Source organism: Parasteatoda tepidariorum, chromosome 10 (genome assembly GCF_043381705.1).
Source record: "Parasteatoda tepidariorum isolate YZ-2023 chromosome 10, CAS_Ptep_4.0, whole genome shotgun sequence".
Classification (NCBI taxonomy): domain Eukaryota; kingdom Metazoa; phylum Arthropoda; class Arachnida; order Araneae; family Theridiidae; genus Parasteatoda; species Parasteatoda tepidariorum.
The window spans coordinates 85,738,939-85,757,010 of NC_092213.1; the positions used below are offsets into that span (position 1 = coordinate 85,738,939).

At 29.3% G+C, this 18,072-nt stretch overlaps 1 protein-coding gene across 1 annotated transcript in view; it reads right to left on the minus strand.

Annotated features, from left to right (window-relative positions):
* Positions 1-18,072, minus strand: part of LOC107447654 (SPG7 matrix AAA peptidase subunit, paraplegin) — a 73,928-nt gene that overhangs the window by 31,352 nt on the left and 24,504 nt on the right. Inside the window, exons 8-12 of the mRNA XM_071187048.1 lie at positions 15,223-15,372; positions 10,306-10,450; positions 9,394-9,588; positions 6,457-6,533; positions 1,209-1,271 (exon numbers count right to left, since the gene is read on the minus strand). Coding sequence (XP_071043149.1) covers positions 1,209-1,271; positions 6,457-6,533; positions 9,394-9,588; positions 10,306-10,450; positions 15,223-15,372 — 630 coding nt within the window. The remainder of the gene's footprint in view (positions 1-1,208; positions 1,272-6,456; positions 6,534-9,393; positions 9,589-10,305; positions 10,451-15,222; positions 15,373-18,072) is intronic.

Sequence of the window (18,072 nt, forward strand, 5' to 3'; positions counted from 1 at the left end):
CTGAATGTGGATGTGGTTGTGCATGTGTATTAGTAAGATAATGTGTATATGAAATGTTATCAGGGGTCTGTTTAGAAGAAATTTGAGTCCATTAACGGACCCTTCACAAAATATATTTTCATAAGAACGGACCCTTCAGAAAATATTATAACTTAAAAACGGACCCTTCACAAATTTGTTTACCATCATTATTGTTTTGTTAATCGAATAAACCCTTCCCAGGAAGGGAGGGGGGAAGAAAGACAGATGTAAACGAACTAAATTTTGTCTTCGGCAGACGCTTCTTCCTTTTTTCGTCCGAATTTAATATTTTGCGATCAGCAGTATAGGCTAAATACTATTTTAAAATTTAATTTTTTTAATTATAATTTTACCGTGTTGAGCGGAATCTTGCATGCCTTTTACAAATTAAAAACTCCTTGAAAAAGTTTTTTTGCAATAACAGACTCTATTTGCACATATTCACAAAAGCGGATCCTGGTTGAAAGAATGTGACTTAACGTTTATGTTATATTCACAAATTACGAGTAATTTTTTCACAATTTTACAAAAAAAAAAAACTAAATAATAAAATATGACAGTGAGTTGGGATTTTATTACAAATTCAGATATTCAGAACACCATGAAATAGGGGAGGGGGTATTTTTAGATTCCATTTTAAAAATTAGATTTTTCAGCGACCTAAATCCATGACTTTCCATGATTTTCTTTAAAAAAATAGTTAAAATCATGACAAATTTTGTTCAATATCGAAATTCATGACTTTCCATGATTTTTCACGACTTTCCAGGCACGCGGATACCCTGAAGTTAGCTTAAAATCGATTACAAAATTCCACCTGAACAGATATACACGAAGGCAAGTTGATATAAACGTACAGGGGTCTGTCTAGGTCTTTTCTGAAAGGTACCTATTTTGTGAAAATTTTGACATAATTTGTGAAAAATGAAAAATTATATTAAAAAATCAACACAAAATTATGGATTTATCGATTCTTAAGGTATACAGAAATAAAATTTTAAGAAAAAGTATTTTGTGAAACTACCATTTTTTCTAAAATTGAATTTGTGAAACTACCGTTTTTCCTAAAGTTAAATTTGTGAAGGTACGGCTAAACGGTAGTAAATTCGGCCTGGACAGACCCCTGACGTGGTAGTAAAAAAAACAAGAGCAGAAAGCTATTTCAGAGTAATTAAAAATGCCTTTACTTTGTCAAGAACATCGACCCATTCCTTCATCGTAATTTGGACCGGAATTAGAGAACGATCGATCTCCAATCCAGTACCCCCAGAGGTATTGATTTGTTATGGGAGCACGGAGGACTTTGCGTCTCGTCAGATTTAACGTGCATCAGTCATCATTTACTACACGTGGAGTCTTCGGTCTGCGGGGATCGAATCCATAAACTCTTGGCCCAGTGCCCTACCAACAAGGTTATCCCAGCCTTCAGCTGATCGTTTATAAGAAAATGGCGAGTTAAAGATGAGTTAAGTTTCTCCACAAAAGTTGGAATGTTAATTAACATGAAGTTAGCTAAATACAGGGCCGTATCACACATCGAATTTATTAAAATATAAATCTTTTCTTAACTTAAATTATTTTTATTGTAACCATGATATATTTTTGTTCTGTGTACTTGGCAACTTCAATGCATAATTAATTTGTTTTTCTTCTACGTGGATTCGTGCCTGTCTTTGTGTTAAGTAAGAAATATATAGTGAAAGAATTGAAATCTTCGTGACAAAATCTTTGTGTAAGAATATAGAATGTATCACTTATGGGAGCTGATGCTTGACGGGCTTGGCTTACTCGAAATAGAATGGAAAGAGCACTTGCTACCGTAAACAAATGCCACGTTTCAGCAATCAATCAGAATCGAGATACCCACACTACGTCACTTACAGGTATTTCATTAAACATCTCAATAAAAGTGGAAACTCTATAAATGCAGTAAATATTNAAAAAATGAGCTATAACTTTTTATATATGCTTTTTTATAATTTTAAGATTAATTTGTTTTTTGAAACTATAAAGTTAAAATGCATATATTTATCTAAATATTTGAAAAAAGGGACAAGTAACTGATACTCTTTATAATTATACATAATTTTAATTTCACTTTCTATTAATCGTATTATAAAAACATGGAAGACCATTAAATATTTATTCCAGTTTAATTTTATTACAGGTAAAAGTCAGATGAAATTTTAGTGTTTACTTATACAACACTATTTAATAAATAAAAATATTTTCACAGTAAAATTTATGAGCACTAAATGAAAAAACCCAATTTTCCCCGGGTTTTTTCAAATAAAACCCAATTTTCCCCGGGTTTTTTCAATAAAACCCAGGCGGGTTGGGTTTTTTCAAAAATCCCCGGGTTTTTTCAAACCCTGCCTTCGGATAAATTGACATTCCATATAACTTGACCTTTGTCATTTAAATTATTTCATAAAAGGTTACTATAAGTAACCTGGTATTTCTTTTATTATTGTACAATGTAAACCAAGTATTTGTAATCCTAGTAACTACTAATTCATTGTGCAAATTATATAAATGTTTGCACAGACATTTACCTTGTGTTAAACAAGGTAAATGTCTGTACCTTGTTTAACACTGTTAATTGTTTTCAGAATATTTTGAAAGATGTAGAAATAATTAAATCATTTACAATAACTATCTACAAGGATATTTATTTAAATTTTAAGAAAGGCGATATTATAAAGAAGTTTGAATACATAATTCTGGATGTAGCTACAGATTAGCATAGATACTCAACTCAGACATAATGACATCGAATAGGAGCTTTCAGTTCTCAGTCGGCTTCAATTATTAGGTTTACATCCCCTTGCACCTACCTATCATTTGATATGGAACATGGTTAATACCTTCTCGAAAGTAAATCTCCCACGATTCACAGTTAAGTCAGGAGAACTTATGGAGTTGATTATTCGCAATTGATCAGCTATCAAGTGTTTGAACAAGCGTTTCATTTATATGAACACATCAAAGATTATATTTCTGTTCTTTTTTTTACCCCAGCTGTGTTGAAATAGCTTAACAATATTTTTAGTTACGGATAAGGCAAAAAAATTACATGTTTTAAAAATAGCGAAAAGTTGGAAATGTTTCTCTTGCATTTTAACGCAGAATTTATTTTTTTTTTCTTCTCAAATTTAGAAAAAGTAGTGTCAGGTTTGAAGAGATAGAAATTAACATTTCAGGGCCAAAATGACTGTCCGGCCATGGGAGTGTCCGCTTTGCGGAGAATGCACATAATGGTTTATTCATAGGGGATTCCAGGGGAATTAAAAATATGTCCGTACTGAGAGGTGTCTGTTTTGCAGGAGTGTCCATAACAGGAGGTTTCACTGCATATATATATATTGCAAACACAGCGATATATATATATATATATATAAAATTTTCAATTGAATATGTAATTAATTTTTTATTCTTATATTATGGGTGATATTCTCGCATTTTGTTTGTTGGGGGCACAAATTATAAATTATTTATTCTTCACATTTTGTAAATAATCATCTCCATAAAAAATAATAAAAAAATCATGGAATCCGTAGTAGCAATTGCCAAACAAAAAAAAGATTGAACTCCTCAAATGCTTGTTTCGGTTCGAGATTAGATTGTTGTAATAAATAATATCGTATAAAAAACTATCGGATTTAAAAGCTATGGAGAAATCAATCGCAATAACTGCCGAAAATTTGATAGAATCATTGCCTTAAAAAGTAAATACTCAAATGCACGATTCTAATTTTCCATATTGTTTTAAATATATCCAGATATTTAAAAACCACGCGAAAACCAATATCAATAACTGCCGAAAACACAATCGAAACATTACATTGATTTACAATACTATTGGCATAATTTGAGTGAGCCAAAAAATTATATATTCAAATGCATGATTCAAATATTACATCGAAATTTTTGTAGAAAAGAAAAGCATTTTATTTTTTACTTTCCAAAAAAAAATAAAAAAAATCCTTTTGCAAAAACTCTGTAACGTGCTGCGACAATGTCGCTGTGATTCTGCCACAGGGAATTAATTATTAATTAACCGAATTTTTTTTCCATATGTTGCCATGTTTATATGAATAATATGTATTTAGTGTTCCTTTATACTTTTAAAAAATACTACTAGTATTTAATACTAGATTCATAATTTAGAAACTCTTTATTGAAGTAGAAGTAAATGCTTAAAAATTTGGGTATTTTTTATATTACTTTAGCTAACATTTTGGTTATTTTTTACAGAAGAAAACTATTTTTAACTGAGATTTTTTTAATTTTGAAAACAAAAAACTTGATATTTTTTAAAGAGGCACTAAACCTAAGTTCAGGACTTGGGTTAAATTTCACCATCGTGAAGCCCAAATAATTATTAATGATGATTTGTCATAATGATAAGGTTACAATTTGACATAATGACATGTACATATTTCATGAATCAGAGAAGGTGACACATAATTATTACAGTGCAACCTCAAAAATCCAGACTGCTGGGGGGTTTGGAAGGTCCGTATTTCCGGATTTTAGATACCTTACTTAAATTGATTGGATTATCGAAGTTTCGAATTCGCCAGACCGATTTTGCGATTAAACGTGCGTGTGTAGACCTCCGACGTCAATTTTAACTTAAATATACACTTTGAATAATAAATAAGAGACATTAAAAATCAAACTTTCGTCATTGTTCCCTGTAAACGATCATTTAGATAACATATTTTTAGCAATTAAAACTAAAAATATAGGCTTAAAACGTGAGCTGAATTTTAACTTATAACTGAAACCGATGCTTCTAGACTAGACTGTACCAGCTGATACTAATCCTTTTTTTGTTGGGGGATGAAAGAACTTGTCCCCGCCTCCTAAGCTTCAAGGTTAAAAAAGAACCAGTTTTCTTTCTTCACAAGGGAGGAAAAACAAGGTAGTAGAAGAATTCCTCCTCCTGAGGGAATTCCCCTTTATATTCTTTGTTATCTATACAGAGCTGATAAGAATGACTGGAATTTCCTTATCAGCTATGAGTTTTCCTTCACTCCCCACCCCTACCTTTTCATTGCTGGAGAAGAGACGCGGTTTTGCACTCTTGCATTAAAATTTTTATTTTAAGAGTTTTTTAAAATTTATTTTTAAAAATTTTTTTAAAGTTTTTTCTGACGAGCTGGCGTATGAGCCTGATTTTAGAGATTTCCGGATTTCAGAAGTCCGGATTTTCAAGGTCCTACTGTATTAGTAATTATTCGAAGTAAAAAAATTATAACCGAAAAACAATTTTTAATCTAAATGAATGATCTTGACCTCCTCTCTACTTGAGGGAATCTTTAATCTAAACATGAACTTATTCCAACAAAGAACAATATCTAAACTTGATTTTAAAAAAATTAAAAAAAAAACAAAACTTNAAATCCATTTCGGGCAAATTCGTTTTTCCCTGTTAAGTGGCAACCCTGAAAAAGTACAATGTATGTACAGTGTGCTAAAAAAAAAAGAAAAAAAAAGGGACCAACCTGAATAACTTTTGATATGATGATTGGATTTTCAGATTTTAGGACTCAATCTTAATGTCTCGAGAGGTGATCTCAAATATGCCAATTGATAAGTGCGGAGGATATTTTAAGTTACGAAATCAGACACAAAAACATACTTTAGCAGAATAAACACACCTTTTTTTGTTTCGATAGATACGGATTTGTGGCCCCCAAAATAGAGGGGGCAGTTGCAATCTGGAAAATATGGACCCAATATTTTGGTTAGGATCGAGCTCCAGAGTTTGAACATCTTAATACTAATTTTACCTCTTGCATGGTTCGTCACTATGTCTTGAGAATTTTGCAAGCAAATTTAAAATTTTCTACACACAATTATGAATTAGGTTTTTTCAAAGATAATTCCATGCAAAAAACAACTTTTAGCAAAGACTTATTAATTTATTTAGGAACAGTAAAAAAAATCAAGATTTTTTTTTTGCATCATTTTAAAGAATGTAATGTTATGTAGCAAAATACAAAATTTGAGCAAAATCGGTCGACAATATTCCACTTACTATTCTGACAATTTTCATTCATTTTCACTCCATTTCAAAAAAAGTAAGACATTTAAAATTTGATTTCTCAGGAATTATTCGACCGATTTGGCTAAACTTTTGTATTTTGCCATGTAATATTACGCTCTTTAAAATGATTAAAAAAATTGCATATCTTACAATTCGAATTTTTTTGTACCATTCTTAAATAGAATAATAAATATTTACTATAATCTTTTTTTTGCATACAGTGATCTTTGGATAAATGAATTTTATTACTGTGTGTAAAAATTTTAAATAACGAAACGTTATAACGAAATATGCAAAAATTAAATACATATATATATATGCTAATTAATAAGTGTAGATGATATTTTAAATTAAGAAATCAGACACAAAAAACATACCTTTTTTTCAATGGATTCAGTTTTTTGTCCACTTAATTTGTATAGTTTTTCCATGTGCAAATCCATTTCGGGCAAATCTGTGGTCAAAATTATTTACTAAAAAATTCCTTTGTTAATTTATATAATTTTTCCATTTCGGGCAAATGCGTGGCTAAAATTATTTACTAAAAAATTTCGTTATTAGTTTATACAATATTTCCATGTGCAAATCCATTTCGGGCCAATCCGTGGATAAAATTATTTACTAATAAATTTCTTTGTTAATTTATATAATTTTTCCATGTGCTAATCTATTTCGGGCAAATCTGTGTCCAATATTATGTGCAAAACAGGCAATGCGTGTTTTTTTTCCCTTTTCTATTTTTTTCTTAAATATTTATTTTCTAAAATTATTTATAGTCAACTTCTTTAAATTATATTACCTTGCGGACATCCATTTTCAGGCCCATCCTTGGTAACTAACAAATCAAACGCACTTCAGTAATGCAGTACGAACGCATTTTAAAACAAAACTCCTCTAGTTACGCTCAATTTGCGCTTTTGTTTTCATACTTTGCAATCTGGCAATCTTGTTACGAAAATATTTTAAATCATTCTTGAAAAATTTTCTGTACATGTAAGTTCATTTGAATTCGCTGCTCGCTTTATAGATTATGTTTCTTTCTGTTTTTTCTTTATATTTTATTTTCTGTTCTTACGTGTTATTTTTACTTATTGAGTACTATTTTATTTGTTATAATTTTTGTAAAATTTTTTTGAGTGCTCCTCATACTATTGTATTGATATATTTTGCTTTTGCTGTATTGATACAGTATTAGAAAGCACTCTTTTTTGCCGATATAATCGTGTGGGCTGATGAAAAGATTATATCTTTTATTTTCCGAATTTTTTTTATTATTATTTCCGCCCCCAGTTGTTTTTTTTATATAATTTTTCTTTTTTCCTCTTTCTTCATATGTTTGTAATTTTCCCTTGTTTTATCTTCATTTTGAACTTATCTTATGAGTTTTATTTACTTGCAGCTTATGCGCAATAAATGNATTAATTATTAGACAGATAACGTTTATCAAAAAAGCGGTTACGAAATGTTGTGCTCCTCATTATAGTTAGGGAAATATAAGTTAGTATCAATATAAGTTAGTTATCTTGCAAAGTAAATCCGTAAAATGTTTCATTTTAGAGAATAAGGAAAATCTTAGTAATTGTAATTGGTTTATTTAATAGGTCGCACGATTCCCACAAAGGGCAAAGGGGAAAATGTCTTACTTTTAATTAATGCATAATTGAGCAAAAAATAGATTAAAGGACAGGATGTGAATTTAAAAGTTTGAGAAAGCATTTCGTTTTGAATAATAAATGAAGAAATGGATTTACAGAAAAGGAATAATATAAAAAGATTAATTAAAGCTTTTTATGTTACATATATATATATAACAAAGTAGTATATGTAACAAAGTAGTTGTAAATGTAGTAAACTACAAAAATAATGTTTTTCCGGCCACTGTTCATGTTCTACATGGCTTTGTGTCTATTTTCGTATTAAGTAAGAAAAAAATTTCTTCGTGAAATAAAGTAGAAAAAAATAATTAAAAAAATCTTGAAAATAAAAGATATGATCTTTTTATCACCTCACATAATTATATTCACAAAAAGGACTGCTTTCTAATATTGTATCAATATAGCCAAAGCAAAACAGATCAATACAATAGCGTGAGGAGCACTAAAAAAAAGAATTACACAAAAATTACAACAAATGAAATAGAATACATTAAGTAAAAATATCGCGTAAAAACAGAAAAATAAAATGTGAAGAAAAAGCAGAATAAAGCATAAAACGAAATCTATAAAGCAAGTAGCGAATTCAAATGAACTTACAAAATTTTTCAAGAATATTTTAAAATATTTTTGTAACAAGATTGTCAGATTACAAAATATGAAAACAGAAGTGTAAATTTCTTTTTGTAATATTTACTATTATTATATATATATATATATATATATAGCATAATAAATAAAAACAAATAAACACGAAGAAAATTAAGAAAAACAATAAGTTTTATTTACTGAGCATAAGCTGCAAGTATATAGAACACATGAAATAAGTTCAAAATAGTTTTTAACTATTTTCATAAAAACGGACCCTTCACAAAATAACTTATCCTTTAATCGGACCCTTCACAAATTTGTTTATCTTCATTATTGTTTTGTTAACCAAATAAACCCTTCCCGGGAAGGAGTAAGAAAGACGGTTTGAAATGAACTTAGTTTTCCAAGTTTCCCCAAGTTTAAATTCCATATGGAGTTCTCTAAGAAGATATTTCTACTTTTACAAATATCGTGTGCACATTCTTATTGATATTAAATTATAATTTCTTTTTTTTTGTAAATAAATAATTGATCAATTTATATTTAATCATAAAATAAATTAATAGAATGTTATGAAGACAAAAATTAATTTCTGGCAAATTTTTAAATAAAATATTATAAATTTAAGAATTGTTTAAATTTACTCAATGCGTAACACATTAATAGTGATACATAACTAAGTTGTGTTATTTAAAATATGTCAATTGAAATTATTAAAAATGTGAGTGATTTTCTTTCCATTATTTGTCCGAAATTAATATTCTGCGTTGAGCAGTATAGGCTAAATAGCAAAAATTAAGTAGCTCTAATTTAGTAGCAGCAATTGTTCAGCAGAATCTTGTATCTATTTACAATTTAAAAACTTCTTGAAAAGGTTTTTAGCAATTTTTGCAAAATCAGGACATTTGCACAAATTCACAGAAGCAGGAACCTAGTTGAAAAAATGTTACTTAACACATATTTTATATTCACAAATTATGAGTAGTTTTTTCATAATTTTACAAAAACCGGACTTTTCACAAAATGCCTAGACAGATCCTTTCTCTCTCTATTTATATATATATATGTCTAATACCAAATGGCACATTTCTCGGAGGTGTGAAAAATTCAAAGAAATCTTCTCTCTTGTTAATAAAAACCACCCTAAGATTACATACCTTCCACTTCTTTTTCGTCCAATAGCATCTATTTCATCAATATAAATAATGCAAGGTGCTCTTTTACGTCCTTCTTTAAATAAATCTCTTACTCTTGCAGCTCCCAAACCTGAAATAAAACAACAAAAAACATATAATAGAACATTATTTTAAAAATGCTCTTTTGTTAATCTAGATACATTCACAAGACATCAAGTGATAGCATCTCCAAGCTTAGTTCTTCAAACCATTAAAATTGCGTCTTAATACATGAAAATCTGATAAAAAGTTACTTAGGGTGTTCCATTTTTTTACGCAATATGCATAAGAGTGGAATTAAAAAATAATTATTCCAAAATAATATTTAAAACTATGAGTTCAAAAAACGTTTTTATTAGAGCCGGGATGGCTCAGGGGATAGAGTGTTAGCCTTCCAATGAGGTGAACCAGGGTTCAATCCCAGCGATGGCTGTTCAATACAAACTCCGATTCCAGCCTGCACTGACCACAATGCTGACGTGACATGCTGAGGTGGATCATGAGTTAAGAGTCCCCTTGCCGCCAGGCTAACCGTGGGAGGTTCTCGTGGTCTTCCTCTCCATGTAACGCAAATGCGGGTTAGTTTCATCAAAAAGTCCTCCATGAAGGCAAATTCCTCCAATACTTGATCCAGGAGTTCCCTCGTCTTCTGGATTGGGTTCAAAATTTACAAGGCTACGGAATTGAACATTAATAGTCGTGAACCCAAAGATTGGGTCAACTGTTCAATGACGGTTATAAAATAAAATATATTTTTATTCAGTTGAAAGACTTTTATTTAATTCATAAATAAAATAAAACTACTTACCTCCAATCATTTCAATGAATTCAGAACCAGCCATAGCTAAAAATGGTACTTTAGCTTCAGTAGCGACTGCTTTCGCGAGCATAGTTTTTCCACATCCAGGAGGGCCCAATAAAAGAACTCCTTTTGGTATTTTTGCACCCAAACTCTTAAAAGAACATAAGAAATAAATTAGCAGTATAGAATATGAGCATAAAGCAGTGGTGATTGTGAGCCCAACTCAAAAATCCTGAAAATTTCTTGAGTAAAATCATTAATAACGCATTTCAAAAAATTAATGTCTTTAACCCTTTCGTGCCGATTGTCACATATACGTGCCAGCAAGAAACGCACTCACTTCCCAGCCATCACACCATTGTGCCAGAGCGTTTCCTCGTTCACCCCCGGCCGTCACTCATTTGTGCCAGTGCCGTGGAACGTTTCAAAAATAACATTTCTGCCAGAAGATGGCATTATATGTCCATATGATTTCAGGTACATGTAGATTTGACCTCCTACTCAAAATGGGAGTAGTACGACTTACATACACGTGGTTTTTAGGGGGGAAGGAATGGAGGAGAACGAAATGTTTTATGACAGCTCTTTAAATTTGCACATAGGGATTTGTTTACAGTAAGCAGGGGAGTTTTTTTCCCCGCTACAGCGTTAAGTATTTCGATTTGCGGTCCAGTTTTTATTGCAATGTTAGTGTTTTCAAATTTTTCATACAGAAAAAGAATTCTAAGTCATATATTTAGTTTCCAAATATATAATGTTAAAAGTTAATGGTAAGTACATAATGAAAATAAAATGTGTAAAATATATATTTAAACAAGAAATAACTTACGTAAATAAAGTATCTATAGAAATATATATAAAGCACATGCAGTTTAAATACTCTACAGAACATTATTAAACAACACGTTGATATTTCGGTAATTTCATGGATTCAGGCTTAACAACAAAAAACCTTCCGGTCCTGGACAGACACTCGCGAGAGAGTCTGCCGGCCTCAGCGATAAGCTCGCGTTTGCTCTTCCCGTCGCAAAAGGTTTGAAAATTTAAATCATTGATATTTTCAAAACATGAAACTCTAAATAAATTATATACAGCATAATTCAAATGAATAATTATGTATAAGTTTACTTTTATCTCTAACCACATTTATTATTCTACCATTAAAAATATTTACAAATGAAAGAGACGCAAAGCACATATAAATTCTAATATTTTTAAATAAAATATACAAGAATTTTTATTCATAAATGTGATTGATGATTTCTTGAAACTTCTGGACCTTGGATTTCCGGAAACTTCCGGAACAGCTAGTGAAAAGTCCAGAAATCCGAATTTTTTACGAAGCACAATCATCTCTGATAAAGGGTTCAAAAAAAGTTTAAATTGGATGAAAAATATTGTGTTTCTAAACAGCCACTCTTAATATCAGGGTTTGTTGAGATACACAGGGCATCTGCTACATTTCAGATTTTCAAATCCATGACTACTCATGACTAATTCCAAGAACTTTTCATGACTTAACGTTTAGTTACTATTTTCTCCGACAAAAACACAACAATTTAAAAAAAGCATTATAATAACATTAATTAAAATGATGCTTATAACCAAAACTGCTATATTCTGCATCTTTATATTTATAGATTTTAAATTAAAAAAAACAGAGTAAAGAAAGAGTTAAAGCAATAAAATAGCTGAAAAGAATATGAAAGAATAAATAATCTTTTTTCTGCAGAATTATATTCTAAAGATACTTTTCTTGTTCATCGGAAAGGAAAGAAATACTACTGATTTTTTCTGTTCTCATTTCGGAATAAAAAAAATAATAAATTCGCGAATGACTGGCTGTCTTCAGCTAGAATTTAAAATTGATAAAATTAAAATAAATAAATAATAATGCAAATTCTGAAATCACGGACAGTGAGTGGGGATTTTGTTACAAATTCAGATATTCGGATCACCATAAAATGGGGGGGGGGGTAAATTTCATTTTAAAAATTTGACTTTTCGGGACCTAAATCCCTGACTTTCCATGATCTTTTTTTAAAAAATTAGTTAAAATCATGACATTTCATGAAAAATTTTGTTCAATACCGAAATTCATGATTTTCCATGACTTACCAGGTGTACGGATACCCTGGATACATCAACTAACATAAAGTAAAACCAGGATTGCTAAACAAACCTGGAAAAAATAATTCCCTGCGTTTTCCCGGCATATATTATATTAAAAATATATAGAGAGGAAACACGCAATCACTGTGTTCTTGTGTGAGCTATATTGGGGCTTACAAGAAGAAGAAAAAGGAACAGCTGAACATTCTTATAATGCTATAGTAAATGAAACAGTTTAGTCTAGCTGAAATATCATGGTTAAATATCCCATAGATTACACTTTGACTGGTCGAAATTTTTTAAAAGAAGGGAATAAGAAACAAAATTCCCTGTATTTTTCCCAGTTTGTAAAGAAAAAATCAAAATTCCCTGCATTTTGCCTATTAATTTTGGTGATTTTTAAATTCCCTGTTATTTCCAGGTTTTGCGCCGAAATTTTAGGCTAACATTTAAATTTTTTTATCCTTTAAATATTTTTTTCTTTTTAAAAAAATGTTTTAAATTAAAAATGAAGCAAATAAGTAATCCTTGTTACAGATTAAAAGAAATATATGTTGTTAGATGATATTGAATTTTCTTCCCCATGTGACCTTTTCATTTTCGCTGTTTCTGGAAAGACATTCTTTCTAGAATTTTGAATAGGGTGCCTTATCTGTTACACCAACAACAATGAAAGCCCATTCATCTTTTAGAAAAGGACCATTCCTCCTGTACAGAAATTAGTTTTACTCCCAAGCTGTTTTCCAGAAAAAAAAAAGACACCTGGAATACGAAAGATGAAATGGCCGCTATCACTTACTTGCAGTCAGATGGACATCATGAGTAAAGAACAGGTGGTAGTCTGTTAAGTGTCAGTAGTAATCGGACAATTTATTGTGCAGCATATTATGACGTCAAGTACTTTTCTTAGAAATTTATCATGTGATGTTTCACCCCCTCCCATAAAACTCAAATTTTTTGTGAAGAACTAAAAACTTGTGGACGATCAGAACATGGAGGATGATAAAGTTCCTCCAAATCACACAGCAGTATTAGAAGCTTTAGACACTATTCGTGACTATTTACAACTTAATTTTGCTTCTGAAACTCCCCCTTATCACATTTATATGAACCAGAAAAAACTGTTCTTGAAATACGTCACCAAAAACAAATACAAACATGCATTAAAATTATTTTGTAAGAAAATAAATTATCTTAAGGTACGTTAAATTTTTTCTTCGTATAGTTATAGTAAATACCAAAACAGTATAAATATTAACATTTTATCTTTAGAAACATATTTATACATATTGTCACTGCAATTTACATTGCGTTTTAGAATTTTGAAGTTTTTCACTTGTGCGCTTTTTTCTCTTGGCCCCTTACACTGGGGCATAAGTGAGAGTTCACTCTATTTCTAAAAATATAAAAACTCCAAATATATATATAAAAAAAAACTGTCATATAAGGTTACAGCTATATATATTGTTATGAACTAAAATTTACTTCTCATTTATTATTTCTTAATGTGTCACACATTATGTTTCCCAAAATGTAAATATTTTTTTCCTACCAAATTTGATTATTTTTCAAACCTGAGTAATTATTCATTTTATTAAGATTAACATACAGGATATCTGCTACATTTCAGATTTTCAAATTCATGACTAATTACCAGAATTTTTTATGATTTAATGAAGTTACTATTTTCTCCGAAAAAAAAAAACAGAACAATAAATTTTAAAAAGCATTATAATAATTAATTGAAAGGATAAGTATAACCAAAAATGTTATAATCAGCATCTTCATATTTATAGATTTTAAATTAAGTAATGAAAGAGTGGAAGCAATAAAATAGCTCAAAAAATACAAAAGCAAATATTTTTTTCTTTTCTTTTTTCCTAAAGAATTATATTCTAAAGATACTTTTCTTGTTTATCAGAAAGGAAATAAATACTTCTGTTCTCATTTCGGAATGAAAAAAATCTACCAATGACTGCCTTGCTTCAGCTAGAATTTTAAATTGATAAAATAAAAAAATAAATAATAGAAAAAAATTCTGAAATTACAGAGGTTTAAAAGATAATTCGCTCCAGAAATGACGTTTTTTTCTTCTTCATTTTTTTGAAAAAACACCATAATTTTTAAAGAACACAATAAAAACATTTTATATTTTAATCAAATATGACTGCAAGTGGGGATTTTGTTACAAATTCAGATATTCGGAACACCATGAAATTGGGGGAAGGGGGCAAATTCCATTTTAAAAATTAGATTTTTCGGCGACCTAAATCCATGATTTTCATTGATTTAAAAAATTTGAAAAAAGTTAAAATCATGACTTTCCAGGTGCGCAGATACCCTGAACATATTAACAAAATGCCCTGACATGAAATTATAATAATTATATCATTTATAAACAAAATTTTTTTTGACTTTTAAGATAGAAAAAAAAAAACAGATGAATGAGTCACAAAATTGCAGAGCGAACAGGAGGTAGAGGAATCCTGGATACAATAAAAATTGACTAATAATTTTCTTGAAGGTAGTTTTCTTTTCTCTTAAAAAAAAGTTATTTTTATGTAACTTAATTTAAAACTCATCATCATCATAGTTGGCCAGACAGCCCAATGTGGGCCAATGCCTTCCTAATTTAAAACGTACTCAATATAAATCTGTTAGATTCAAAGAAAAAGTTTTAAATGAAAGCTGATTTGTCCTTTGTTTGCCACTAGATTTGGAAGTTACTTTTGTCTTTTGGAGTTACAAAATTACTTGGATATGGATATGGAAATGTAAGAGTGAGGACAGCAAAACAATTAAATGAAATACCTTGTACTTCTCAGGGTGTTTTAAGTAATCTACAAATTCCATTATTTCAATCTTTGCTTCTTTTAAACCCGCCACATCTTTGAAGTGGACTCCTTTGCCTGATCCAGTCAATGAATCAACAATTGTAAATTTTGCTCTTCCAAGCTGAGACTGAAAATAAGAAGGCAAAATTGTAACACAAAATGAAAATTTTATGCACAAAAAATTGATATCACATACCTGCCAACCTCCAGTTCAAAAACTCCAGAAGATTTTATACAGTATAAATTTGAACGCAAAATTTGAGAATTGATAATCAAAAACTCCCTTTTTTAATCTCAGAGTAAGTAGATATAATTTACAATACTAAAATCAGTTTTGAATAGTAAACTTTATAAAGAATTGTACATCTAATACCACACCATAAGTACATGAATCTATGAAGAGGTGAATGATGGAGCTAGTAAGAATTTATATTTATTATATGTACAACCTTAAAAACTGCTTCACATATTATATACACACATACTTCCAATAACTTCCTCTGTATGCAAAAATTTATTTTCATTTTGTTAAACATATATAGAGATCACAATAAAATAGAATTTTGAATATGTTTATAAAGTAATTATTAAGTTAATATAGTTATTTTCAGAAAAAAATATGTAATCCATAAAAGAAAAATTATTTATAAATAGGTTAACACAGGACTCCAACCATATTTTTAAAATTAAAGAAAAAATTCACACTTCCAAGAACGCTTCAAAACATTTTAATTAAGCATGGATAACTAAGACATGTTGCATCCACCAGGAAGTTAACTAAAACTTACTTTTTAATATATATATTATTGATATCATGGACACTATAATAAAATTAGAGAACTAATTGCTTTAATAATTTCAGAAAAGGTTAATTAAGTCAAAAGTATTGCAATAAAATTATGTAGCAATGTATGAAATTTAAAAAAAATTTCAATATTAAACTTTTAAAAAAAAGAGTAAACATGAAAAACAGATGTAAGACATAACTTGGTTAAGCAAGATAATCAAAAAAAGAAAAGAAAGAAACCTTGTTATAATAATTGGCACAAATGACAAAATAAGCTTTTACGTCGTGGATTTAATCTAAAATTTGACTATTGATGAAGTGGTACGTTTAGCCTTTTTCAATATCATTTTTTCCGCCGTGACAAATCATAAAGTTGCATGAGCAAACGCTACAAAATGCGTATTTATCACCATCTCGCGATCGTAAAATGTCAGGGAAATCACTAAAGTATGATTCCTTAAATGATTGTAAATAACGTTTGCTCATTTTAGTAAAAAACAAAACACTAATCAAGCAACGGAAAAAAGGAGGAAAATCCGTAAAACTTCTGGAAGAGTTGGCAGGTATTATATCAGGATAACAATTTATGCACCATACATGTTTCATATTTATCATCATTTTTTGAACATTTATAATTAAATCATCTACTAATGAAGAATATCAAAACTTTATAGTAAGTAATTAAGAAAAAACTTACTTCTTACAAGAATTGCGGTACATGGATTTTTAAAAATACGTGAACATGAAACAAGATATTGGAGTTTGAAACTATGAAAATACAAATTGGGATATTGAATTTTTCATTAAAATATTTTCATAAAAAACTTACTTCTTACAAGAATTGCAGTATATGGATTTTTAAAAATACGTGAACATGAAACAAGATATTGGAGTATGAAAATACAAACTACGTGAATAATACGTGAACATGAAACGAGATATTGGAGATTGAAACTACGAAAATACAAATTGGGATATTGAATTTTTCATTCGCGTAAATACAAATCATCATGCAAAATTCTTAGATCGCGTAGATAAAAAATCAGATTTTATTCTTCATAAAATATTTTGCTGAACATGTTTACGCCTAGCTACGAGTATTACTGAAGTAGTATCCCACACGGACGTAAGATTGGCAGTCAATATATTAAGCAAAATAATTATATATTTAAAAAATTTAATTTCTTAAGAAAAATAATAGTCTAGTAACAAATTTAAACTTTTAATGCCTTAAATTACCATTTGAATGCCACGCCTGGAGCCAATTTCCCTTTCGTAGGTTGAAGTGATTAAACACGGGATAAAAATTACAAATACAGTTTGTGAAAGGCTAAAATAGTACTTTATTTAATCAAGCACAAAAAAACTTTATTTTAACTTTATTTTATATTATTATTACTTATTTAAAAAATATTACTTTTACTTAATTTAATCAAAACAGGAAAAAGATTAAATTCACTCGGTTCCCTTACCAATTTTTCTGAAGAAAAAAAAATGCTAAAAATCAACATATTTTTTTATTTCATTAATAAATACAAGGAACTAAAACAAAACATAATACACAAGTTCTAAGTTGAAATGTTAATTTTTTTACCTGTAAGAAATATTTAATTTACCATCAGTTCACCATCCCAAATTATCTCGGTTCAAATGAAAAAAAGTTAAATATGAGTCTTTGTATAGGTTCACGTCTTCATAATCTGAAAAATCATCTGCATTGCTTTCACTTTCGCTCGTGAATGTCATTTTTTTACTCTTTTTTCTATGAAAATTCATCCACCATCATATATATACAATTGTACAAACCACGTCTGCAATCCCACAAACAGTTAAACTCACAAACAGAAATTGGCAAACTTCCAATCGCAGCAGATTATTATTATTTTTTGTTTTGCTTCTGGCCGAATAAAAACGTGATAAATCAAAACTTATTGACAAATTCTGCTATGCCTGCGTTTACTCGGAATAATAAATATTTGCAATATATACTGCAATATATCTGCAATATATTTATATATTTGCAATATACTTATATATTTG